The following is a 26,995-nucleotide window of genomic DNA, read 5'->3' as shown; positions in this document are numbered from 1 at the left end:
ATTTTATTTTATATAAACTTTAAATGTACAAATTAAATTGATAAAATCTAACTTCATAGATCTTTATTTTTTTATTTTTTTAAATTTCACAGTTTTTTTATTTCAATTATTTAATGAAAGATAATATTTATTTTAATTTGATTTATGTAAATTTTTGTGTGCGTGAAATGGAGAGAGAAGAGACTTACCCTATTTGTTATGAAACATTATTTTCTTTAAAAATATAAATTCTTGAATAAGTGTATGTATAGGTATAATAAAATTTTTATAAATAATATATTATAAATTTATTATCTTCGAACTAAACTTATTTATAATAAAAATTAAAAATATATATTACAAGTAAAGTATGCCGTTTCTTTCTTCAAATTAGTTATAAAAGTGTCTTTATATGCTACAATATCAGTTATAGATTTAAATAAATAAACTGATTAAAAAAAATTTCTCTAAACCTATCTTTGAGTATAGGCAGGAGACTCATTGAAGAAATACAGTTAAATTATTTTCGTATTTAAACTGATTTGAAAAAATTACATATACCCATATTTTGTTTTTCAAATTAGTGTAATTGAAAAATAAAAATTATTACAAACCTTTCATGTATTTATTATCTTTCTTATTTTTTTGTATTAAATTTAAAAACCTTAATTTTTATTCCTAATTTTAATTCTCTCATGTTTCTTACACATCCAAAGGAAACATAAGTATTTACTTAGTAATTATAAAAATATTATATTAACCAGATAGAAATAATAATAATAATAATATTTTTTCTTAAACCCTGCTGCAGTCTTTGTTTTTCCGGAACTCTCTCACTACACACAGCCAACCAAGGCGCAAGCTACGAGAACTCGCATACTGGCGACGCTGACGCGGACGGCGAATCCCACCCACGTGATCTTCTCAGACCAGAGCAGAGGGCAAAGTCAATCGGAATAGCAGAGAGCAGGGAGGCGCCACCACACCAGGTTTGTTTGTCCGATTTTGGCTTCATTTGGCTAGATTTTTGTTTTCCCCTTGATTTGTCCTATTTTTTCCTCTGCAAATTTTATCAGTACTTACTCAATCAAAACAGAAAATACCCATTTCGATTCTTACTGTCAACTATTGTTGATGGAGTTTTTATCTCTTGAAACTAAAGTGTATAGAAGTGGTTGGATTCCACGGGATCAATATAGATAAAGAACAGTTTGCCTTGCTTTGGTTTGCTTCTATTGTTGTTCTTTTGGCTCTTAAAATAAAAAATGGCTTAAAGATGAGATGAGATGAGAGCTTGCATGTTCGATAGTTTTTGTTTTCATTCCCCTGGTTCTTGTCGCCGCTTGTTCAATTACTGCAATCCAAGAGCTCAATGTATTCATTAAATCTATTTGATTGTTGGAAACTTAGAGAGCTACTTCATTGACTGTTGTAACTCAATCTTTGAAGTTATACTCCGAATGTTAGGGCCTGTTTATGTTTTCTTTTTCAATAAAAGTAGAAAACATGAATATGTAAACATGTTTGGTTGAATTTTAGAAAGAGAATCTCAATTTTTTTCTAGATTAATCCCAAATCAGAAAATATATAAAATGTGATGTGTGACTTTTTAGTTTTTGTTTTTTTGGTCATGAGATTCAATTCAAAACAGTGAATTTGATTCCTTTATTAGACTTTATTTTAAGGAATTGATGCAGGAAAGAACAACAAAACTAGGCCACGAAAACAGCAAAATAAAACTGAGACAACAAAACTGGGCCAAAAATACAAGACTGGAAGATACACTGCAGAAAGAAAAATTGAAAACTGGCTGGCCAGTCTGCCCAGTTGCAGGATGGACTTAACTTTTCAACCTGTTTTCTCCATGTGGGCTGACCTGTCCTGGCCCGAATTTGAGGGCCAGCAGCAGGGTGGCCTGAATTTTCCACCAGTACCCTATAGTATGTGCTCAATTATTGGTTGTTCTATTATTAGTTGGAAAGGTCCTGTATGACTCTCTATTTAGTTTTTCTTTTAAAATAGGGTTCAATATGTTTTTGGTCCCTTAATTTTCAGTGAAAATTGGAATTAGTTCTCTTCAAAACTTTGGACTAATTTAGTATCTTATCTTTCAAACAGTGTGAATTTAGTCTTTTTAACCCATTCTTATTAAGTTTATTTGAGATTTTAAACACATTTCTCAACTAACATTGAAGAATAAAATGTGTCAGACAGTCTAAACAACTCAAATGTTATCCTAAAATGCGTTTGAAACATCAAATAAACTTAACAAAATTTGGTTAAAAAGACTAAATCCACACATTTATAAAGTTGAGAGACTAAATTGAGCCAAAACATCAAAGAGTGATTAATTCCAATTTAGAGTATATGCCTCGGCGTAAGGAGGGTGTGTTGGAAGTCCCACATCGACTAGAGATAAGGCCAATTTAGAGTATATAAGTGGGTGCAAACCTCACTTTACAGGCCGGTTTTGTGAGGTTTAGTTAGGTTTAAAGTCCACTTCTTAACATATTGAAAGTTAAGGGATCGAAAACATATTTAATCTTTAAAATATTGTTAGGAATGTTTCCCTTTGATTAGAATGTGCCCAAAATACTCCTTATCATGGTAGTTGGATCGTATCATGTATTGGAGAGCTTAAGCTTAATTATCTATGGGAGAGCTTAATTATTGAATCTTGTCATGGTTGTTGTTATGCAATATTGCGTGCTCGTTAAACTAGGTAAATCGGCCACACCATTTAGATCTCGGTTTGGATATTGGTTGGTGATATGAAATTCGTTATCAAGTTTTTCTTATATTGCATTTCATAAATTACAAATTATTCAGAAATACGATCTGCAGTTTCATCTATAAAGTGAGGGAAGAAATAATGTCATGTGGTTTTCTTTTCTCAATCACAGGAAAGAAAAAACTTATCTCAGGATTAAAAGCTACATGGTTGATTTAATACTATTCAGAAATTCATAGGAATATCAGTGTACTATATTGACATATCAATAGAATATATCAATATTTGATACTTAATACCATTTTTCAATTTCTTGCAGCTGTTACTCATTCAATTTTGTTACACTCTTGGCTTTGTTTATGTTGACAGACTTAAGAGATGGGATTACCAAATGCTTCTGAGGACTTGTCATCGGAGATGGAGGTTGATGCCTTTAGACGCCTTTTCCCACTTCGTTATTTTGAGCGTCATCTTGCTGAATCAATAAGGCCTGATGGTAGACCACTTGGAAAAAGCAGAGAAACAAGTATTTTTCTTGGTTAGTTATTTCTTTCTCTCATCTAATTTACAATCTTCAAAATCTTTGGTATATTGTATTATTCACACTTCAAGCAAAACTTAGATGGTTAACTCATTTGATTAGGTGCTGTTTCGACTGCTAATGGGTCAGCTCTAGTGAAGATTGGATCAACTGTTAGTCACTCTTCCTGTGTCTTTTTTGTTAAATCTTGCGTGAATCTAGGTTATTGATTTTACTATGGGGTGGATTTAATGATTCACTAATCGATCTCTTCCCAGACTATGTTGACTGCTATTAAAATGGAGGTTATGACACCCTCCTTGGAGTCACCAGATGAGGGCTGTCTAGGTTGGTATTGCCACTTGTGTTAGTTATTCAGTCTTTTGGTCACATGACAAAAAAATAATGTGTTAATATCTTTTATTTCAGCTGTTGATTTCTTCATGCCTCCAATTTGTTCTCCAATTGTTAGGCCTGGCAGGCCTGCTGAAGCATCACCAGTGGTGTCAAAGCAATTATCTGACACCATTTCAAGGCATGTTTTAATCTTTTTCCTCACCTTGTTAGGTTCATTTATTTCAGATGATGAAAGAAAATAGTTTATCAAAGTCACTCCAACTAGCTTTTTATCCACACAATAATAAAGGAACCGTAAGAAACTGAAGGAATTAAAGGGAATGCTTGTAGTTTATTTTTTGAATTCTACCAAAGCTACTCCACCCTCCTTTCCCTATAGTATGTCCAATACAGATGTCCCCTTTCTGAAAGAGGATATGTGGAAAAAATTGTGCCCCCTGATACATCTTTGGAGATATTCTTACCGGAAAGTATATAGATTTTGAATGTTAAATGTGAGCTCAAGAGTTTATAAACATTTAGTTGAAAGTATGCTGGTTGAAGTTGTTAGTTGATCAGACACAATTTCCCTTGATTCATCATTTCTATTGTTTACCCCACCTGCTGTCTCATTTCATGGTATGTTTAGGACATTATTTTTTAGGGAAAGCAAGGAATGGTAGACTTTTAGTTTGAAGTAAATACTCTCTAATATGATTTTCTTTAGGATAATAGATTATCATGAAACCTTTTAATAAAAAAATTGAAGACTTTACCCTTCCTTTCCCTCAAAAACCCCTCCGTCCAAACACACACACACACACACACATATATATACATATATATATGTCAACCATCATGGTGATCAATAATTTGTATTGTGTGTTTGATATGTCCAATAATAACCTATACTTTTATTCTGCAGTTCCAGAATGATTGATTTGAAAGAATTGTCTCTGGTTAGTGGAAAAGCTGCATGGATGACTTACCTGGTAAGCTTTTATATTGATTTGCGATTGCCAGATTTTGTATATCAATCACAGAATGTTATAGTAACATGGGTATTATGGGGTGTCTAGGTCCCACAGTGAATAAAGTGGGATGCTGAGTGGAGTATTTAAATGTTTGGATGTTTATCAATTGGTATTAGAGTTGGTTGTAGTCTCTTGGAGTTAGAGATTTGGGAAGATTATGTCAAAGATACAAGTTGATTATGATTGAGATATGATTAGATTAAATTAAATAGGGATATAGGATATATGATTTGATAGGGAAATATCTTACCAAATATTTTCGATTACTAGATATTGATTGTGTTCCTTATTATTGTATTTCTTCATTATAAATAAGAATGCTTGTGTGTGTACACAATACATGGGATTCATTATATTTGTACTCGGCTGCTCTCTTCTTAAAATGGTACTGGAGTTGTTTGTTGGTTTCTTGTAAAAGGCCATTACAATGGATTTATTACTAGTAGAGGGTTTCTACCAAGGAGGAAGTTGAGTGTAGTGTCATGGATGAAGTGTTGTAAAGTGGAGGCCGACTCCCAGGGATTGTTCTACGTAGGGACTTCTGTATCATGGGGTGTCTAGATCCTTCATTAAATAAAATGGTATGTTGGTATTTGGGCTCATGATTAAGCAAGTGTATTTCAAAAGGAAATAGTGGGTCACAGTTGAGTGGGTCTATTTAGGCATTTAGGGCTAGTTTTCTATTAGAAACTTTAAACAATTTATTTTTATAAAGGGATTGACAAAATACTGTTAATAATACTTTTCAGAATTAGAAAGTTGTGAGGAGTGTACCAGATCTCTCAACACGGTACCAAAGTAGTTATCCTTTCAACATGGTATCAATAGCCTAACGAGAACGGAACTTAAATCCATGCTTTCCCTATGGGAAGGAGTACATTATTTTAGAAGCTGTGTATGTTTTTCGTTTCCTGTGTTTTTTCCCCTGCTGTCACTGTTCATGTCAGATACTCTGCTCACTGGCATCATCACATTTCACCACTCGTGTCATTGTTCACCATCATGAGCACTTTAATAATTATTGTTGTTTATTGTTGATGCCTTTTTAGCTAAGGTTGTTTACTGTTGTTGACTTTTTCGGGTAGTGCTGTCTACCCTGATTTTCTCTGGTGGGTATGGCTTATCAGCAAATTTCTTTTTCCTCCAAGCTTTTGTAGATGACATTAGTATTCACCATGGACCTTTTTCTGCCAATACTATTCAGACATTATCCGCCATGTTCCTTTTATTTTTTGTCTTAAGATTAGCTTTTCTCTGGGCGACAACTGCCACCATAGCATTACCTTGCTGAGTGATGATCATTTCTTCGTCTTCAATGGTGGGTGTGCCCTCAAATCATTTTTTTCTTCCCAACTGTGGTTGCACTTGCTGAGCATTTTTGCTTTCTTACAGCCACCATGTCCTTTGTGCATTGTTGTTTTCGGATAGCTGTTGGTTTCATTGAGCATTTTTTCTTTCTAGCCACTGCTGTATTCTTTGAGCAATTTTGCTTTCTGACAATTATCACTTCCTCTGATAATTTATAACTAGCTTTACTAATGATAATACATATGCTCCAACCCGATGGGTGAGCGTTACAGATATGATTTGAAAGATAAAAACATTGAAGATAGATTATCACTTTGACAGATAGAAAATCATGTCCAGGAATATAAACTAGCTTTGTCTTATATAATGTCATCTTTCACAATGTTGAAATGTTTACTAAGTTTCTCAGGAGGTTTTGTTTTGATGACATTTATAACAAAGTTGTCTCATATGTCTCAACATGAGAGGGAGTGTTAGAAATATGATTTGATTACATTAAATAGGGAGATATGATATGGATTGATAGGGGAATTTCTTATCAAATATTTTCCATTATTAAAACACTTTTTAGAATTAGAAAGTTGAGTGAACCAGATCTCGAAATATCTAACGTGTATCATTCTTGTGGGGAGATATTTCCTATTGTTCAATAAAGCTTCAGTTTTCTTGTTCTTCGTGTCAGTAATTCTATATAAATGTAAATACATCACATTAGGTGACGTCCACTGTCTTTGTTTGCTCTGATTGTGTTATCAATTGATTGAATGGCAGTATAATGGCTTTTTCTTTCTTTTTTTTTATCATGCAGGATATCTATTGTCTGGATGCTGATGGTGCTCTTTTTGATGCTGCATTACTTTCTGCTGTTGCTGCTTTATCTCATTGTAAGTAGTTCTTCTTCACTGTAATTTTGTCATATTATGCATATTTTTGACCCCTTTTTCATAAGAATAGGATGCACATTTGAAAACTGTGCACCATGCAATTTAGGAACAAAGAGAAGATAGAATTTTCATATACCTAAAGCGAATTTGTTTTTCTGTTGGTTTTCTTAATGTGATGCCTTTCAGCACGTTGTGGTATTACCGTACTGAGTTTGTCTATGAATTTCTGCGTTGACAGTGCGAATTCCTGCTGTTGCCATGAATGATGATGGCAAGATAGTACTTGTGTCTGATGAAGATGGACAAAACCAAGCACAAGAGCTAGTCAATAAGGAAAAGAGGAAGCTTACATTAAGAAGCATTCCGTTCTCATTAACATGCATACTTCACAAGAATTACATAATGGCAGATCCTACTGCAGAAGAAGAATCCATTTTCGAAACCCATTTGACAATAGTTCTGGATACATCTGGCCAGCTAATAGCTCTTTACAAGCCTGGTGGGTCGGTTCTGGCCTATACTTCTGCTATCCAGGTTAGTTTACTCATTTTTTTACGGAACTAATAAGGTATTAAAAAAATATGGTAGTTATAGCATTGATATGAATGCATTAATGATCAATTTTTGAAAAATCAAAGTAATTATTCTGAAGTTTCAAGTCAGTCTTTCAAATTTAAATGAATACAAGATGTGGAGGTCCCATGAGACCTCTTATAATAGCCCATCTGTTATAGTAAGGCTTGCTTCTGTCTTATTGAGGTTCAATTTTTCTCTAAAGATCATCTTTCACTGTTTAGTTTTACTGAGTTTTGTGATTCAATATTTTCCTCAATATTCATTCATTCTATAGTGTTAGTCTTATATTTGAAGGGTAAAGTTATGATAATTGTTCGATAGTGTTCAATTTAATTAGTATTCTGACATGAATTATTTAATGCTAATACTGCGTTAGGATGTAAGTATGAAATTTATATGACGATAATGTGTTTTCAGGATTGTGTAGCGTTAACCCGGCAAAGAGTTAAGGAACTAAAAGGTCTCTTAGAAAAAGAAAATTCTGCTATGGAGGTTTGAGTAGAATTATGCAATCATCTTTTAATGTTATTTAAATTTGTACATTCTGGATACTGCGGATTTCATTATAAAAACGCTTCTTTTCACAAACGTTATACCCATCTATTAGGACATTATTTTTTTTATAAACAATCTAAATATAAGTACTATGAAATAAGACTGATACAAGTAACAAAATTTGTAAGAGTTATAAGTAAAAATAAACTAATTTAATATTAGTTCACCATGATTACATAATTTTACAATATTAGTTCATAAGAAGTGTATTAGAAAATTGTATAATAAAGTTGGATTATTTTATACTTTTGTATAAGTTATTTTTTATTATTTAACTTTATATTACATTAGAAATCGATGACAAGATATAATAGTTACTTCTTTTTTTCATATTCTTATATTGCACTATTTATTTTATCAACAAATAGGTTGTGAACTAATAAATCTACGTATATTATAAATATATCTATCATACTATAAATTAAGTTATACGAAAAAAAATATTATTTAGTTGTTAAACCTGATGAAAAATATTAACAGTTATTTTATTTTATATAAACCTTCAATATACGAATTAAATTGATAAAATTTAACTTCATAGATCCTTATTTTCTTTTAATTTGACAGTTTTTTTTTTCAATTATTTAATGAAAGGTAATCTTTATTTTAATTTGATTTTATGTAAATATTTATGTGCGTGAAATGGAGAGAGAAGATACAAGACTTGCCCTATTTGTTGTTTGTTGTGAAACATTATTTTCTCTAAAAATATAACTTTTTGAATAAGTATATGTATACTTAAAATAATTTTTTATTTATAATTAACATTGTTAATTTATTGTCTTCGAAATAAAATTACTGATCATAAAAAAAAATAAATCCATTAAAATTTTGAAAGATTAAAGTAGTAGTAAAATTTTGGTTTAAACGGAAAAATGCGTCGGAAAGAGGAGGAGGAAAACGCCGGTGGTGGAGGAGGCTAGGGTTCCAATTTGAGAATTATAAAACTATTATCGTTTACCATGTTTTAGAGTTTGTAGAATAACGGTAGAAGACACACTTTTACATTCAAAATTTTTTAGATTAGTTATAAAAAATGAATTTTTATATAATTTAGAAAGAAAGAAAGAATAAAAAGAATAATATCAAATAAATATATAAAAAAATTAATGTTAAAATATCAATTTTCTTTTCAATACACTAAAAAAGTTCCACTTTTCTCTTATATTTATTAACCTAAAAAACACATACACAAAGAAACATCAATCGCAACTAATTGAAAAATAAAAATGATTACAAACCTTTCATGTATCTATTATCGTTCTTATTTTCTTGTATTAAATTTAAAAACCTTTTTTTTTTTTTAATTCTCTCATGTTTCTTATCTATTCATCCAAACGAAACATAAGTATTTACTTACTAATTATAAAAATATCATACTAACTAGATCAACAAAGAAGATAGATGATAGATTATAAGTTATAATAATAATAATGATATACAAAATTAATACAATTAAACATATATTTAAAAAATGTTATAATAATCATGATTTTTGTAATTCATACTTCTATTTCATCCTATCACTTTAATTGAAATATTAAAAATGTTGGTATTTTAATGAATTTTCCCTTTTTAAACGGCGATAATAACTTTATGTAGGTGATTAAAATATGAATAATAGTTTATTTCAAAACCAATTATTTAAATTCTTAATAAAATCATATATATATATATATATATATATATATATATATATATATATATATATAAAGCAAAATATAAAATTTATTATTCATTATTCTTATTTTTCCAATTTATTGTTATTATTATTATTACACTTTATTCTCACTTTTTTAAAGCAATACACTATATGCTATTGTTATCGAATTTAAATTAAATATGATTTTGATTGAATAAATATGATATAATAAAATTAAATAAATACGGTTAAAAATATTATTTGATTAATTATAGGAATTAAAATGCTATATTTAAAAACTAAATTCCAAAAAACGAGAGAACAAGAAAAAATGATTTAAATTATACTCACTATGGTTTATTCAGTTGAGATTATCCTAATAATATAATATATTACCCTATATAAGCAATTATTTGGGACGACGAATCATAGTTGAGGCGAGGGTGAGGTCGCGTAGTTTCGTGTTTTGTTCCTTTTCATTGTCGTTTTTGTGTCCAGACCTAACCCTAGCTCCGCAACGCAACCATGTCGACCAAGCAAGGTATAATCCCTCTTCTTTTTCCTTCTTTCAAATTCCTGATTTCGAGGGTTTCATTGATTTGAACCCTCAAATTCAGATCTGTTGGTAAATATTTATTATTTTTGGGTTGGTAATTAACCTTATCGATTTTTTCTCTCTTTTGTTCTTGAAGGTGGAAAAGCTAAGCCTTTGAAGAAGCCCAAGTCTGACAAGAAGGATTACGACGAGGTATTTCATTCAACCCCTTTTTTAGTTTTCTTTTTTATGTTTTAAATTTGGTGTCATCAATGATTAGATTTTCCAAGGTCGATGCACGTTGGTTTGATGATTGTTAATTTGTTTAAGGAAGGGAGAACGGATGATTGTTATTTTTAGGCTTTGGTTTGATTGTTGGGTGTTTTCATGAGGAACTTTTTCAAAAGTTTGATGAAGATTCTGTTATTATATATATTACTACTACTTGGGCTGTTTCGAAAGCTATGAAGAACCAGAAAATTATAACTTGCTCTCAACTACACGACCGGTTATTATGTCTTCTCGTCCTATTTATCCATCAAATCGCATCTTCCCTCTCCAATTTTCTCCATCTCGGTAGTCAACTTGTTATTTCTCTCTCGAAGAATGAGTTGATTGGTGAGTTGGAGGAGATTGGATGGAAGGACCCAAGTTGTTCTCCCCCTGGAGATAAGTTGATGAAGAAATAAAATGACAAGCAAAAAAATTGAATATTCAATAGGGGAAATTTTAGTAGGAAGTCAATTCAAATACAAAATTTATAAGGTAATAAAAAATAATTAAGCCTAATAGTAATTTGTCATGTTTTTAGTTTATGGTAACCCCACTCTCTTTTATTCCTTGTATGCACTGTTTTGTTTTCATCCGTACTTTCATTTTCTGTCTCGGTACCCATTTGTTTTATTGTTACCTTATTGCTTTTGCAGAAGCAAACAGAATTGACCAACTGGGTCACTCTAGGAAGTACTTTTTTTGTAGGTTAGGAAGAAAAAGAGATGTAATTTTATACTTTCCCTTTGCACTTACTTTCTGTTTGAAGTAATGGGATTCAACTCTTTTGTATTATGTGCACGCTGATGATATTAGGCAGACAGTTAAACATAAATAGTTATATATTTGGAAGGGTATGAGGAGCATATGGGAATTAATGCTCTTTAAACAACTGTTCAACCGACAGTAGTAACATGTATGGTCTGCGTAAAAGAATTAGATCGAAGGGGTATGATGTGAAAGAGATGCATGATCTGGAACTCTAGACTTTAGAAACAGGACCACACGAAGTCTGAAGGGATCATTTGGCTTTTGCAATATTTTCATTTCTGTTTTGTAACCACTCTACCAATTTCTTGGTGACCTAATTCAACGTGAATATCATCAACATCTTCATTTTCTTCAACTACGGTTCTACTTGATTGTGTACCATAGGACATAGTATGTTACCACCGCCTCACTTGGAATGTGCGCCAAGCGGGTGTTTGATTTATAGAAATTGAAAAGGTAGGTAGTTGTTTGTGGAGACTTAAGAACAGATGGAAATATGTAGGCAGTCACTCTGGGTTGGTTGGGGGGACTTGCTAGGATCTCCCAGAACCTGTCTTTCTTCTTAGAATGGTTGTAGCATTATGATGTTTATTCGCGTTGTGAAATATTAGCTTTGACTTTTATCAATAAATGATTTATTCATGTTGGTTCTACACACAGACACAGCCAACCATGTGTCGATGAATTTGGTTATGACCTTGCCATAAATTTTTGTCGGTGTTTTGTAGGTTGACATGGCCAACCTTCAGAAGAAAAAGGATGAGGAGAAGGTTAGATATTGAATTGTAACTCTATACATACATACTACATTATTGTGATCCTTTTAATACCCATTTTTTAGTAATCCTGTTGCTTGCATTCTGAACAGGCGCTAAAGGAGTTGAAAGCCAAGGCGCAACAGAAGGGAAGTTTTGGAGGTTCTGGGCTCAAGAAAAGTGGAAAGAAATAAGGTCTTTTTATAATTATTGCATGAATGTAATATTGAGCTCTGTAATTACAGTTGCTACCATAAGAACTTCTCTCTTATTGTGGCCTACTTTATTGCTAATGTTAGTACCGTATGAACTGACGTATGTCTGATGTAAGCTCCAACAAGTTACTTGTTGGTGGCTAACTTAAATGTCTTCGTGGGGTTCTGATTATTACATCCATATATTAGTGTTGTGGGTTTGAGTTATATAATAATGGCATGGCTTTCAACTTTTAATGATTTATTCTACTATACCGAATAGGCATTGGTTTCTACTGCTTGCGTTTGTCCTAACCTCAGCACATATTCCTGATGAGGCTGAGTTTCAAATTGTGCATTGCTCGTAAAATTTGTTAAAATGGAAAATATATTGGAAGATATATTAAATGATGCTTATGCTTTATATATTTAATAATATGGAACTAGCTGAATAAATTGAAGAACTGTCGGCGTAATGTTATTAGAAATTGTTCTACGTATTAAATTCAACTCTTTGATTAGGTAAACCGTAAATGTGTAGTGTCCGTTTGACTATATATTTTTGTGAAATAGCCTTTGAGAGGGGAGTATATATTTTTGTGAAATAGCATTTGAGAGGGGAAAACCAGCCTTTGAACTGAGTTAGTATTATGCAGTTCACTGTTTGGTTCGATTTTTTATTAAAATGATATTCAAATCGAAAATAAAGTTTACATATAATTCCGTTTGTTTATGTGATTTTATTATTTCATTTTTGTTTGATGTGTATCTCACCTTTTTAAAAGGATGATCCAATATTATACTATGATTAATACTTTTATTTTATTCTTTATTATAATTAAAGATTTTCCTTTTTTTAATATTGTCGTCTATGATATTAAATATTAAATAATTTGCATTCTCGTATTGGTAGCTTTCTTTTTTATCAGTAAAAGAATAAAAAAAATAAATAGAGCAAATAAAAAAATAAATAGAGCAAATAAAAAAATAAAAAATTGTGATCATATTATATTAAGTGTAGTGTAAATATTAAATAATCTTTAATAAATCTAATAAACTTTTTACACACTCTTATTTTCCTTTCATATATTTAAATTAATTTTGGCTTATTCATCCTATCAATTCGGAATGTCAAACTATAAAGAACCACTCGGTTTTAAGAAAACAAAAATCAAATTGACCATTAGAATTTTAATTAACAAATTTTCAATCAGATTTCAGTTATTTTTCAATTGTTGTTGTTAAGTTACAAATACCTCTCCTAGTAGGTAGAAATGGAAGAGTAAACTGAAAGATAAAAATGTCGATGATAGACAGACAGCTAAAACCAACTATTACTTTGCCACAAACAAATTTTCAAATCTCCATTCATTTCAGAACAATATTATGCTTACAACTGAATTCGCCTGCAAAAATAACCAGAGTCTGGTTTCATCTGGAAACACAAAAACACAATGCTTTCTTACCGAATATGCATTACACCAATCGCCAATTTAACCACTCAACCAATTTAATTAACTCTTTGATATTAATACTAAGCATTAACAAGATGACCTAATCACTTTTACAGGAAATAATGTAACATGTGATTATCCTCTAGGGTAGCTTAAAATCTCCTTTAAAAAAACTCCATCTTCCAATCAATGCATGATGAATAACTCAATCAAAACCAAAGTTGCTTTAAACAAAAGATCAAGTCCACCAAAATGATGGTATAGGTGCAAAAGAATGGATTAGGGAAATACTGCCTAAAAATATATCCGTTGCACAAAATTGTTGTTTCTTATTTTTGGGTGTTGAAAGCAATTGCATGACCTATATAACTCATATAAGGGCACATGCCGTCTAGAAATACTTCAAGAACGCTAAATATCTCATGCCTATAGGCATTCATGTAATACCCTACTTTAACTTCAGCAATCTGCAGTCTACTTTGACATATCAAGGATAACTGGAGAAATCATTACTAGTTGTTTATATACCAATTGGCTTCTCTGGTTTTTCTGGCTTTTCTGGCTTTTCTGGCTCCTCCTTTTCAGGCTCTTCCTCTTCCTCTTTCTTTTCTTCCTCTTCTTCATCCTCTTCTGGAGGATCTGCAGGCATTGGAGGCGGCAAAGGTGTCTTCATAGGACTAAACTGAGGGAATATATCTGGTCTTCGTCCAGGCTTAGGCCTTTCCCACTCCTGTCAGCATATCACATACATAAAAAAAACTACCACCTTATGCATCAAACGCCCAAAATTTGAGAAAAAAAAAGGCTGCAAAATCCTATAAAACCTATCATTACTCAAATCTGAATTTACTCTCAAAAAGGCACCACACAAACTCCAGAAAGAGGAGTGTATCAACTGTTCACTACCTAGAGAAAGTCCTTAATGCCTTCTGTACACCTTCATTCGAAGAGACGTGTAAAGGCGGTGCTTACTCTTAAACATCATATACAGCATTTACCTAAGGTATGCATCAGAAAACAGTGGCGCTTACCAAATTAGCCCTAACTCACCAACAAATACAAGATTACCATCTCTTAATTACACAACATACAAACTTAATCATATATGACATCATCTTACAAAACAATGTCAACCATTAGTTTCTCAATCGGCGGTATGATTTGGCACCTTGAAAATTTTCGAGAAACTAACATTGCATCTAACCGGAACCAAGATTAATTGACTAGGAGATGCAATTAAAAGTATATAATTTCTCATCCAAGGAAGAATTGAAGCAATACAGATTTCAGAGTACATGAATTGAAAGTTTATACTATTAAAGCAAGATACACTTCCCTAATCCGAGTTCGCATCCGAAAACAGATTTAAATTGACATGATTAGAAAAAACATACGATTGGGAAATCGAGAGGTGAACGGCGAGTCATCTTTTCCTCCTCTGGAGCCATACGTACGAGGTGCCTCCGAAAGCGTGGAAGTGGAGTGAGAGAGCGAAAGCCAACGATGAAAGGTGATGCAAAGTTAGAAGAAGAAGAAGGTTTAGGAGAAGAAAACGAAGAAGACGAAGCTGAAGAAGAAGAAGAAGGCGGTGTGAGAAGCGTGTTGAGGCTGACCAGAGCCATGGCCATGTCTGCGGCTGCGCAACACCTAATCCAAATCTCCCTTCTCTCTCTTTTTCTCTGCCTCCTATTTCCTCTTTTCAACAACGTTAAGTCGGTTTTTGTGGCTCAACCTATTTTACATTTTCTCTATTTTCCCTGAATTTCTATTCAATAAAAAGCAAAAAAATAAATATAATTTATTATAATTCTACCAACAATTATTTTACTTTTTTTTTAACTTTTTATATTCATTTATTTCTTTCTACTTACACAAAATGGACCACTCAATTTTTTTTGGGAAACTAGTGTTTCTCTTTTGTTTTCTTTAGATCAACGGAGGGATGAAAACAGATTTCTTTAGATCAACGGATGAAAATATAGGAGATATGTAAACAAAATGGTCTGGTGAGAAGTGACAGGAGGATAAAGGCGTCCCCTAGCTTTGGGTTAAGAAAAGATAAATTATATTAAAATTTTATTATTCTTTAAATTCATGTATATTTATGAAATATTGTCAAAAAAAGAAATTTAAATATTATTTTAATTTTATAAAGTAATTACTTTATTTTTAAGTATTTTTAAATTTAAATTAATCAGTTTTAATAAAATAAAAATGAAGGCATTTTTATTAGTTATTGTATCATCTAATTTATTTAATTTTTTTTATTATACAAGTTAAATTTAGGTTTAATAGGTTCAGAGGTCCTTATATTTGTGGGTTCGTTTCAATTGGGTCCTCCAATTTTGAAAGTGATCAATTTGGTCCCTAATTTAACAAAATTGAGTCAATAATACTCTTTCCGTTAAATGTAATGGACGGCGTTAACTTTTTAAACATGTAGCATGTTGAGACATCCTTTTATTTGCAGGTTGCACAGTTTTAAACCACTTTATTTTTTACCGTTTTTCTTTGTTTTTTCATCTTTATCTTGATTTAAATACAAGATAAAGTAGTTTGTAGTGTTATATAGTTAATGTACTTCTTGGTTAAAATTAGTATAATTTAATTCAAAATTAGTATAGTTAATAGTTCAGTTCAATTTATATTATAGGTTAATATAATGTAGTATAGTACAATTCAATACAGTTTGATAAAATAAAAAATAATTCAGTTTTTCTGAACTATTTTGTAGTGCAGTTCAATTTAGATAAACTAATTTTTAATTCAATACAGTTTTTAATAATATAATGCAGTTTGATTTGTCCATCACTAAATACTATATTTGAGACAAAATAGTTAAGGTTGTAGTTATTTTGAAACAAAATATCTAATCTTATTTTAAAAGCTCGTTGATTGAAATTATATATAATGGGTTTGAATGATGAAGATTGAATTTGAAATAAGTGAAAAATGATATTTGATGAAAAGTCATATTACTCATACTTTTATATCCGAAAATATTCAAAATATTGTTGATAGAAATCATATTTTACCAGACAAACCAGAATAGAGCTGAATGGACGTTTGCCAGGTTCCAACTAGTGCTGATTTTTCTTTTTCAGTTCATTTATGGATAATGATCCAAACTATTATCCTTTCCAAATAAATATTTACAAGGTTTGGATTCTCACTTTCATCCACTTCTATTTTGAAATATTTTTCTTCAAACAAAATAGTTAAACTTTAACATAAAAGGAAGTATATTAAAATGAACAATTTCTGAAAATACAATAATAATCATAACAATATTACCTAAATATATTTAAGTCGGAATTTGGTGTTACACGTGTAACTTTTTGCGTTGTAAATTTTGATTGCACATAACATGATTAAATGCATAGTTCATTGTAGATAGTTAGTTTTACTTTTTTTGTGTGCTCATAATGAAATCTATCAAGATTGTGCTTTCAAATTTTCAGAGAAGGATGCGTTCACGGAACATCCACTACATCCTATAAGTTGCACGCGAGATTAATGGACGATACGAGATAATGCCATATTTACATCCATTTAACATAAATTATCAAAAAAAAAGTTATAAAAAAATAATTTTTTACATATATTAAAAATAAAATAATATTAAATGAATATAAAAAATATATGTGCTTCTATATTTTTCTCTGTAAATAACTTGAAACACCCAAAAACGAAAAGGTAGACTACAAAGTTGTCCATGTAAGAAACCTTGCCTTATCTTTTTCTCTAAATTTAAAAAGAATATTAAAAAGCTGATTTTAGGTTTACCATAACTAACCAAACCAATATATAAATCATGCGTATGATACTCGGATTAATACTAATACACTTTGGATGTGCTGCATTTGCATCAAGTTAGATCATACCATTATTTGGCAGTGATAATCTTGCAGACTTTTACCTGATAAAGACAAAGATTTCTGCAACCCAATTGTATTGTTCCAACTTCCAAGGCACAAAGATTATTACTTCAAGAGATCACGCGAAGTATCAGCAGTTAAAAGATTAAATTCTCTTCTCCTTCAACTAAATTTCCTCAGTCATTTTCTTTTTCATTTGGGGCACCGATAAATAACCATTCCATTTTTCCACGTAATGGTAACGTGCATAGATTGATTGGTGGAACACTTTTCTTGCACTACAAAAATAGGAAACAAAGTTGTCACCGGTGGCTTTTTGTTTTGGTCTATGCTCAAAAGGTGAGGTCGAAGTTCTCTGTTACTTTTCCATCTCACAACAATGGGAAGGTGAAAAAGTTCCCATCATAAACTTCTTGATTACTTATTTCAGGTTCGCCAAACCAAAGAAAAACTGGAGTTTTAGGCATAATTCAATAGCAAAGCACAAAACCAGAACAGCTTAGTGTTATTTATTGTTCTTCCATTTGAAAGTGTCAGTGTAGTCGTGTTTTGTCAAATCTCATGGTGAGGGTGGTTTGAGGAATGATGGATTTCTGGCCAGAATTTCTTGCAAGCAGTTCTGGAAGAGAGTTTGTAGCTGGTGGTTTTGGAGGCATCGCGGGTATAATTGCAGGTTATCCACTTGACACACTCCGCATCAGATTGCAGAACACAAAAAATGGCTCTGCTTTCACCATCTTTAAGCACATGGTGATAAGGGAAGGAACAACTTCTTTGTACCGCGGCATGGCCGCACCATTAGCCTCTGTTACTTTTCAGGTTATTTTGGTCTCATTCATCAACTTTCTTTGTGTTTCTGCATAAAATCTCATTCAGATGCTCATACGATATACCCTCATAAATTGCAGTGGAATTGATGTGATTTTCAATCGCATCTTACCTCAAGATCCCATTTTTTTTTACAGTTTTGGTACGCCATAGGATTCCAACTTCTCTTTTTCGATCAAAGAAATAGGACAAAAACCTATGACTTACAACTCTGGTCAGGGGAATATACTATAATACCACCTGATGCTTTTTTGTTTTATTGTTTTGTTTTTAAGGAATATAAAGATTCACGAGCCCGCAATTAATGCCCTTTTGAGAGTCACTTTCCCACGGCTTTTGATCTTATAATAATTATAATAACAATCTGCTTTCTGAGATAGAATCTTACCTGAATCATTTTCTTTTTGCTTTTGAATTGTTCAAGAACCATTATTAGGATAAGGACTTCAGGTTTTTGACGTGTGACTGGGAATGTTTATCCAACTGGGTCAATATTGAATTAAATTTTCGGCTTCGGATTGGCCCATAGGGAAGTGATCTTCCTAGGTAGGAGATGAAGGTGACTTCTGCTCCAATGCCTCAATTTTGAGTCACTGATTTTCAAGACAGTGAACCATTTAGAGGACAATCTAGAGTTTTACTATTTTGTGACATAAAGATTCAGCAATGATTTTCCATTTTCCATGATGTCAAATCATGACAACACTTGAGAACAGTAGTTTTGCTTTGTGGGAGGCATTGAGCCATAGCTTGAAACTTTTAAGGAATGAATGACTTTTACACTGTTTATCATTGTTTCCTTTATCTGTCTAGTATCAAACCTAAGTGCATCTGAATTTGACAGTCTCAAATTGATTATTATTCGTTTTATGGTGGCAGAATGCAATGGTTTTCCAAACGTACGCGGTTCTGTCAAGGGCATGTGACCCATCTGTTTCTCCGAAAGACCCTGCTTCCTATAAGGGTGTTGCATTAGGAGGAACAGGTACCGGAGCACTTCAAAGTCTGTTACTTTCCCCTGTAGAGTTGATCAAAATTCAACTTCAACTGCAGAAAGAAAGCCAGATGACAGAATCCATAAAGGGTCCTATAAAGCTGGCTAAAAACATTTGGAGGAAAGAAGGCCTTCGAGGCATTTATCGAGGACTTGGTGTGACTGTGATGAGGGATGGACCCTCTCATGGTTTATACTTCTGGACATATGAATACATGAGGGAACGACTTCACCCTGGTTGCAGAAAAAGTGGTGAAGAAAGTTTGAAGACTATGTTAGTAGCGGGAGGAACAGCAGGGGTGGCTAGCTGGATCAGTTGCTACCCTTTGGATGTTGTAAAGAGTAGATTACAGGCTCAAACATCCTCTTCTCTCAAGTACAATGGCATCGTAGATTGTTTCAGAAAGAGTGTTCACCAAGAAGGATACAGTGTGCTATGGCGGGGTTTAGGAACTGCAGTTACCAGAGCTTTCATAGTAAATGGGGCCATTTTCTCGGCTTATGAGATTGCACTAAGATTACTGTTTCACAACGCAATTCATACGAAAGAAACTATTTAGAAGAAACCACAATAACACCATGCGATATTCAACAACCATTACAAGATGCAATTCACAGATATTCTATTTGTAATATTATTCATCACATGTTAAAACTTTGTCTCAAAAAAAGAGAAAATGATAGCGTAACATACTTTTATATTCTTTTAATATAAAATACAAAGATAAAATCATCATAAAAATATAAACTTTTATATTTAAAAAAAAATAGTATGAATTGTAAAAAATCTAGATATATCATTTTTTATGTTATAATTGAATACACATCAGTTAGCGATTCAATAGAAGGAAGTGTTCATCATTGCTATTAGTCAATTCAATTAAGAAAAATGATACATACGATTTTTTTACTTTTATTTGATATTTTTAATTTTTTGTTCTCCTTTGTTAACAAAATACAAAAATTTATTTTTTTAAAATTATTTTATTCTTATAATGCGAGTCATATAAATATAAATGCATTTCATCTTAAATTACTCTTCAACTAATTACTTGGGGATTTTATACTGGATAGACCCACTACATTTATGAAATTAATTTGGTCGTTATTATTATTATTAGGTAATTACTTTTTGCACACGTATTATTATTTTCACTTTGAAAGAGGGTTGGAAAAGTAAAATATGTCTATATATATATATATATATTTTAAAATATCTTAATTGCGTTCTACTATGTAATTCAGAAAAATGATTTTCTAATTTAAGAATATATTTTAAATTATACAATAATTAAAAATAGATGCATAAATCAAAGAAGTACATTTTTGGTACACCAAACCCAAACCCACCACCACATTAACCTCTCAAATAAAAGAGGCAGACAGCCACCCAAACAGGCGGAGAGAAAGCCCAGAAACGTGGTCTTTTAACGCAGTCCATTATGATCCAAATACAACCCCTTTTTCACACATGACCAAAAAAAAAAAGACACGTGGCAGGATCGAGAAAGCCCCGAAAGGTGGCAGCATTTTTGAATGCGAAGGAGCCAAGCGCGCAACGATAAAGAAAGAGAAAAGCCTCGGCGGGGCCCACCCACGTGCGAGACGGTGGCCGATGATAGGACAACTTAAAGAAAAAGAAAAGAACACTCTCCACGGACCCAGCTATACGTCGTCGTTTCAACGTTCCACACGTGCCTCACCTTCGTCTTCAGGATTCAATTCAAAAATATTCAAAGGCTGTTTAGTTTGTTCTCCACTCACGGCATTGGGTCCTATTTACCTTATATATCATTCTTGGGTTCCACTCTACACTACGCTCCTCGTCCAAGTTTCTCATCTAATCAAAACATGAACAGACAGGGCCAGAGATCCGGTGCGACGGGGGTGCACCATAACCGCCAGCACTCCGAGCACTATCTCGATGCTTCTTCCAAGTGGTTCAACTCCTCCTCCAATCACATTCCTCCTCTTCAGGTTTTTCACTGTTCCTGTTTCCATTTTTTCGTGTTTTTTACTCTAACGTTCAACCACTTCACTCCAAATTTAATATTCCTAATGATGAATGATTGAACGCATTTATTGTTCGCAACAACCACTAGTCCTCTTTGCAGTCGAAGCTGATTTCTGAATTGCGATCCGTTTTGGCTTGCAGGACTACAATCTGTACGGTGGCGGAGGCAGAATGTACCGGAACAGCGTGCAGAAGAACTTCAGTGAGTATTCTATGGATCCGTTAACGCCTCCTCGTAGTTATGCCGTTAAGAAAAACGGTGACGAGGACGATTCTCCTCGCGATTTCAGCCCTGGCCTCTTGGATATCCATTCCTTCGATACAGAGCTTCTTCCTCAGGTTTATTCATTTTCGTTTCGTTTTAATTACCGTTGAATGTTTTTGTTCGGTTTTGTTTGAATCATTTGCTCGTGATTTGGTAGATTCCGTCCTCGAACGCGTATGATTCCGAGCCTTACATTTTCAGCAAACAAACTAGCAGAACTCGTGCTATTGATAACAACGTCTACAATAGTCTTGCCGCCGCAGAGAATCTGAAGTCTAGCAATGTAGCTAAGATTAAAGTCGTGGTATGTTATTGTTTTGCGTATCTCAATATTCAATGAGAAATTTTACCAGTGCAATAAATTGCACAACACATTTCACAACTAACAGTTGAAAAGAAAGTGGTATGGGATATAATAGACAATGCAATAAAGAGAGATAGAGACATAAAATGTTGACTGTTTGCTATTGAGTTTGGAGGCTCTTGCTTGAAAACTGCATTTGTCGTGGTATTTGAAAATGGACATTGGAATTTGTCTTTGCTTGAATTTTGGTTTTGTTCTGAGTTGGTAACTTGCTACTCTATGCAGGTTCGCAAGAGACCGCTAAATAAGAAGGAGACAGCTAAGCATGAGGAGGATATTATAGACACAGTTTCAAATTCTTTAACCGTGCACGAGACCAAACTTAAGGTGAGTGTAGTAGGCAATAGAATTCCGTGATATTGAAAAATTGCATATTTTAATTGTCTTTTATGTTGAAATATATTTGATTAAGCTGTTTTGAATGATTTGTGAGAACGATGAAATAGAGAACGAAGTTGCCTATTAAGTATTTCGTTGATATTTCAAAACCTTTATCTTGGTGAACTTGGAATGCTTGGTATGAATATGGTGTACTTAGAAAGACAAACAATGCTGTTAAGTGCACATTCCGCAGACTGTAATTGTCAGTGTTTATTCATAGAAAATTGTTCAAGCTTTATCTATCTGTTTATTTTTTCACAAACTTGTGCATATGGTTAGTTTTTGGCTGTATATTATAGTTAATGTTTTCATTTGAACATTTTAAAATTTAAATGCTTTACAGGTTGATTTAACTCAGTATGTTGAGAAGCATGAGTTTGTTTTTGATGCTGTTTTGAATGAAGAGGTTACAAATGACGAGGTAACTAGCTAATGCAGTTAAGTTTTAGTTGAAAGAATAAATGGACAAATACATAGCCCACTTATTTAACTTTATTTTTAACCTTTGGATCTGGTTAGGTGTATCGTGAAACAGTGGAGCCCATAGTTCCAATAATATTTCAACGCACTAAGGCAACTTGCTTTGCGTATGGTCAAACAGGTGACAGCAACCTCTCAAATTTGATTAATTATGTCTGTTCCAATTTACCAAGAGAGTTTAAATCTCCTTTTATTGACTTCTTTTTCTCTTACGACTGTAGATGGTCATCTCTTTGAATAGTTAATAATTTGTAGTTTAAAGTAATAAGTAATCTGATAGATATTCTCAAATGGTTACGTTATGTCTACACTTTTATATCGAACAGAAATTTTGATACTTAATGGTAATTCACTCGTGGGTGTTAATTTAAGCAGAACTGACTTTGTTTGCTCGCACTATTACTGTCATTTTATATTAGTATATCATTTGTTAACTTCAACACATAATTCTCTTCTTGTGTAGGAAGTGGAAAAACTTACACAATGAAGCCACTACCTCTTAAAGCATCAAGGGACATCTTGAGATTGATGCATCATACGTACAGGAGTCAGGGATTTCAGTTGTTTGTGAGTTTCTTTGAAATATATGGTGGGAAGCTTTTTGATCTCCTTAATGACCGAAAGTGAGTTGATTGATCTTTCTTTTATGCACCCATGGTCTCTATATTCTTTAGGTGTAATAATTGTTAGAATTATAGGTTGAGTTCAATAGGGGGTGCCTTTATCTTTTCACAGGTCTCAGAAACTTTTTGCAAATTAATGAATAGCAGTCTCTGAATCAATCAATTCTTGATAAAAGCTCAAATTAAACCTTTGGAAACCAAAGCATACGATATCAAATCAATGTAATTAAAATTTGTATGAGATAAGGGTAAGAGAAAAACACAAGATGGTTCACTCTCTCAAGAGAGTTACGTCCAGTTGTTTAGTCACTCTTAATAGGTCTATCCACTAAATTTTCAAGTTTTACTAGAACCCCAAAGAAAAAGAAAATATACTGCACAGCCCATGATCAATTTAAAATATTATAGAATAAGATCACTTGGAAAGGTTTGAGCTTAAGCCAAGAAGAAAAGAAATAACGGTCATCTTCAATGTAAGATGATCAATCTATGATCTTAATCCAATGATTCTTGATGAATTGCTCCAAGAAAGTGTTTTCCAGAATGCAAAAGTTCTTGCATAAAGTGTTTCTCAAAATTTCAAATGTTCTTGATGATTAGATTGAATTATATGGTATTTCAGAAGATTAAGAACTACAGTTTTGTAGATTCGGAAGTTTTATTTGCTAAAACTAAGCCAAATGAAGTTGCACTATTTTTTTTATCAGCCAAACCTGCTTTTAGTCCGCTAAAATCACTTAAAAGTGACATTTTAAGTGATTTTATTCAATTAAAAATTTGTTTTAATCGGTTAAAATAGACCAACTTCATTCATTGAATTGCTTAAGTGATTATAGTCTTTTTAATCAATTAAGAACTAAAGATTTTAATAAAGGCTCTTAATACTCCTAACTTTAACTAAGATCAAGGAAGAAAACTTACAACCTTAAGAACACAAAATTTACAACTCTAACAATTTCAACTCCAAGATCAACTCTTCATCACTACAATCATCAAATCCAAGTTGTTGGGAGCATCAAATCAAATAATTTCAAGCTTTGCACGGATCTTCAATCTCAATAATATTGTTCTTCTGCAGAAAACTGTGCATGAGGGAGGATGGCAAGCAACAAGTTTGCATTGTTGGTTTGCAAGAGTACCAAGTATCGGATGTAGAGACCATCAAGGAACTGATTGAGCAAGGAAATGCCACAAGAAGTACTGGCACCACAGGTGCAAACGAGGAGTCCTCACGGTCACATGCAATTCTTCAGCTTGCTATCAAGAGATCAGTTGATGGAAATGTATCCAAGCCTCCCCGAGTTGTTGGGAAGCTTTCCTTCATAGATCTTGCTGGAAGTGAACGTGGAGCAGATACCACAGATAATGACAAACAGACAAGGTATGTCTCACGGAGTGGCTAAAGTGATATTGTTGAAGACATAATTATATTAATGATATCTTAGATTTTCTTTTCTTAGCCTTCTTAATGAATTTGTCTGTTTGGTCGGGTGTTCCAAATTATGTGGAATGCAGAATAGAAGGTGCTGAGATCAATAAGAGCTTGCTCGCCTTAAAGGAATGCATAAGAGCTCTAGATAATGACCAAGGACACATCCCATTCAGAGGCAGCAAATTGACTGAAGTTCTGAGGGATTCATTTGTTGGTGATTCCCGCACTGTTATGATATCTTGCATATCACCAAGTTCCGGTTCATGTGAACATACTCTGAATACATTAAGATATGCTGACAGGTAACAATGACATTTCAACCAAACAAACGATAATTTTCTGTCGTTGATTTTCCACCTCCCTGCAAACCATTCATTAATTAGGCAACCACTGTTGTGTACCAAATGAAAGCTTTTTGATTTGACTGTTTCATAATATATGAAAATTCAGGGTAAAAAGCTTATCCAAAGGGAACAATTCTAAGAAGGACGTTTTATCTTCAAATTTCAACCTTAAAGATTCAATTACTATTCCCTTGTCTTCTGTTAATACATATGCTTATGAGGATCGCACAACTGATACATGGCCTGAAGAAAAAGACGGGGATGAATTTAGTCCTCCTGAAGATTACTATGAACAGGTGAAACCATCTTGGAAGAAAAATGGAAAGATAGAGCCATATGGTGTAACAGATGACAAATTTAAGAAACCCCCCAATGGCCAGATTAAATGGAAGGACATCCCAAAAGTTGAACCTAAAACAGTACAGCCTGATGATGATTTGAATGCCCTCTTACAGGTAAAGTATACTAATCTGAAAATGACTTTTCATACTTACAAAACCTATAGTAAATGCATATATCATAATTTCAGGAAGAAGAAGACCTTGTAAATGCTCACCGGAAACAAGTAGAGGAAACCATGAATATTGTTAGAGAGGTAATTAAATTGACTCTGTTTTTCCTTTCGACATGTTATTGTTTTTATAAATTTTATGCGCATTACGCAACCGTGCCATTTTTAAAATCTTCGAAACTTGTGAGTTGTGGCTATCAGTGTAGGTTGTAGCTTCATACAAATTGGTCGGTCATTGAAAAACATGGTTTCTCATCAAATTGCTTTTAATCTTTTTTTGTATAACCATCCTCCTAATCTAGTGTTGAAACTTTTAACTTATTTTTAAGTTTAAATAATGGGGGTAACAAAGACTAGATCGCCTATTAATAAAGGCTCACATAGGTGATGCCATTAGTCAATTCTACAGAAGTTTAAGATGGCGAAAACATGAATAACACACACAATTAAAATGGGTTTTTATATTTAACAGCATTTGTAATTGGGCACTAAATTTCGGTATGTTGAAATATCTTCTTGCATGCTGCCCATGGTTTCAGTATTATTTATCCTACTAAAAATGAATAGTTGCTTGGACATCCTTCCAGTGCGTAGGGATGTCCGTAGTAGTTATTAATATATGCTTTACATTTGCAGGAAATGAACCTCTTGGTTGAAGCAGACAAACCAGGTAATCAGCTGGATGATTATATAGCAAAACTAAATGCCATTCTGTCTCAGAAGGCAGCTGGCATCATGCAGTTACAAACCCGTTTAACTCATTTCCAGAAACGTTTAAAGGAGCATAGCGTTCTGGCTTCTTCTGCTGGTTACTAATTTAAATCAGACTCCTGGGGTTAAGTGGATGGGGATCGAGTTATTCGTAGTGATGGGGAAAAGTTTGGAATAGCATATCGTGAAAAGGATTTTTTTTTTTTTTTTTTACTTTTTTAAACCATAAATTGTTTGGAAGTTTTCATGAGGGAGTGGTGCATTCATCTCCCTTGTTTGGAAGTTAAGATTATAAATAATTGATATAAATTACAAATTTAAATCCAACACTACCCTTGTATTTTTCATTACTTTGTTACTTAACTTTCTTTCTCGAGAAAATATTTCTTGACAACATTGCCATCTAACCACTAATTGACATATATGGTAATTTTATTAATTTTTGTAAAAAACATTACAGTCGTTTTCTTAAGAAAAGATATATGTAGAATTCCAATAGTATAAAACTTTTTACACTAATCATCATGAATATTCAACCGTTCTATTTTAAAATTTTAAAATTTACAATACTAAGTTTTTTTTTTCCTTGAAAGACAACAATTTTTTCGTATGAAATAGAAAAACAT

General features: G+C 32.6%; 4 protein-coding genes across 5 annotated transcripts; 3 read left to right on the top strand and 1 right to left on the bottom strand.

Moving 5' to 3' along the window:
* Positions 1 to 789: 789 nt before the first annotated feature.
* On the top strand, positions 790 to 7,956 carry LOC124824073 (uncharacterized). The gene is made up of 9 exons (XM_047296437.2): positions 790 to 968; positions 3,080 to 3,248; positions 3,354 to 3,403; positions 3,509 to 3,578; positions 3,660 to 3,765; positions 4,492 to 4,558; positions 6,717 to 6,792; positions 7,031 to 7,326; positions 7,786 to 7,956. Exons 2-9 carry the CDS (start codon positions 3,089 to 3,091, stop codon positions 7,864 to 7,866), a joined length of 906 nt encoding a protein of 301 aa, XP_047152393.2. The 5' UTR covers positions 790 to 968; positions 3,080 to 3,088; the 3' UTR covers positions 7,867 to 7,956.
* Positions 7,957 to 13,832: 5,876 nt separating this feature from the next.
* Positions 13,833 to 15,261, bottom strand: LOC124824072 (uncharacterized). Its single transcript, XM_047296436.2, has 2 exons — positions 14,939 to 15,261; positions 13,833 to 14,274 (listed from the first exon to the last, which is right to left on the bottom strand). The coding sequence occupies exons 1-2, from the start codon at positions 15,170 to 15,172 to the stop codon at positions 14,065 to 14,067; spliced, it is 444 nt and encodes a 147-aa protein (XP_047152392.2). The 5' UTR covers positions 15,173 to 15,261; the 3' UTR covers positions 13,833 to 14,064.
* A 2,150-nt stretch (positions 15,262 to 17,411) lies between these two features.
* LOC124824070 (mitochondrial arginine transporter BAC2-like) lies at positions 17,412 to 19,946 on the top strand. 2 transcript variants are annotated; one of them, XM_088102348.1, is made up of 3 exons: positions 17,412 to 17,761; positions 17,853 to 18,241; positions 19,130 to 19,946. In XM_088102348.1, exons 2-3 carry the CDS (start codon positions 18,005 to 18,007, stop codon positions 19,802 to 19,804), a joined length of 912 nt encoding a protein of 303 aa, XP_087958474.1. In that variant the 5' UTR covers positions 17,412 to 17,761; positions 17,853 to 18,004; the 3' UTR covers positions 19,805 to 19,946. The 2 variants fall into 2 exon arrangements, with proteins under 2 accessions (XP_087958474.1, XP_047152391.1); XM_047296435.2 differs by having other exon boundaries at positions 17,412 to 18,241.
* Positions 19,947 to 20,767: 821 nt separating this feature from the next.
* On the top strand, positions 20,768 to 26,696 carry LOC124824067 (kinesin-like protein KIN-13B). Its single transcript, XM_047296432.2, has 12 exons — positions 20,768 to 21,221; positions 21,400 to 21,597; positions 21,681 to 21,827; positions 22,113 to 22,214; positions 22,612 to 22,689; positions 22,788 to 22,869; positions 23,212 to 23,371; positions 24,450 to 24,752; positions 24,887 to 25,105; positions 25,254 to 25,602; positions 25,677 to 25,742; positions 26,295 to 26,696. Exons 1-12 carry the CDS (start codon positions 21,096 to 21,098, stop codon positions 26,472 to 26,474), a joined length of 2,010 nt encoding a protein of 669 aa, XP_047152388.1. The 5' UTR covers positions 20,768 to 21,095; the 3' UTR covers positions 26,475 to 26,696.
* Positions 26,697 to 26,995: the final 299 nt, after the last annotated feature.

This window comes from Vigna umbellata, chromosome 11 (assembly GCF_029865625.1).
Source record: "Vigna umbellata cultivar VRB3 chromosome 11, Vumbellata_1.0, whole genome shotgun sequence".
Lineage (NCBI taxonomy): Eukaryota > Viridiplantae > Streptophyta > Magnoliopsida > Fabales > Fabaceae > Vigna > Vigna umbellata.
Note: the sequence above shows the minus strand (reverse complement) of the source record. Positions and strands in the feature narration are given on the sequence as shown.

What these genes read in the sequence shown, in the direction of transcription:
- LOC124824070 (XM_088102348.1), top strand. Translation starts at nt 18,005, where the DNA reads ATGATGGATTTCTGGCCAGAATTTCTTGCAAGCAGTTCTGGAAGAGAG. An exon ending in TAGCCTCTGTTACTTTTCAG is followed by an intron (nt 18,242 to 19,129) that starts GTTATTTTGGTC and finishes TTATGGTGGCAG; the next exon opens with AATGCAATGGTTTTCCAAAC.
- LOC124824067 (XM_047296432.2), top strand. Translation starts at nt 21,096, where the DNA reads ATGAACAGACAGGGCCAGAGATCCGGTGCGACGGGGGTGCACCATAAC. An exon ending in ATACAGAGCTTCTTCCTCAG is followed by an intron (nt 21,598 to 21,680) that starts GTTTATTCATTT and finishes GTGATTTGGTAG; the next exon opens with ATTCCGTCCTCGAACGCGTA. An exon ending in CCATGAATATTGTTAGAGAG is followed by an intron (nt 25,743 to 26,294) that starts GTAATTAAATTG and finishes TTACATTTGCAG; the next exon opens with GAAATGAACCTCTTGGTTGA.
- LOC124824072 (XM_047296436.2), bottom strand. Translation starts at nt 15,172, where the DNA reads ATGGCCATGGCTCTGGTCAGCCTCAACACGCTTCTCACACCGCCTTCT. An exon ending in CACCTCTCGATTTCCCAATC is followed by an intron (nt 14,275 to 14,938) that starts GTATGTTTTTTC and finishes ATATGCTGACAG; the next exon opens with GAGTGGGAAAGGCCTAAGCC.
- LOC124824073 (XM_047296437.2), top strand. Translation starts at nt 3,089, where the DNA reads ATGGGATTACCAAATGCTTCTGAGGACTTGTCATCGGAGATGGAGGTT. An exon ending in TAGTGAAGATTGGATCAACT is followed by an intron (nt 3,404 to 3,508) that starts GTTAGTCACTCT and finishes ATCTCTTCCCAG; the next exon opens with ACTATGTTGACTGCTATTAA. An exon ending in TGTTGCTGCTTTATCTCATT is followed by an intron (nt 6,793 to 7,030) that starts GTAAGTAGTTCT and finishes CTGCGTTGACAG; the next exon opens with TGCGAATTCCTGCTGTTGCC.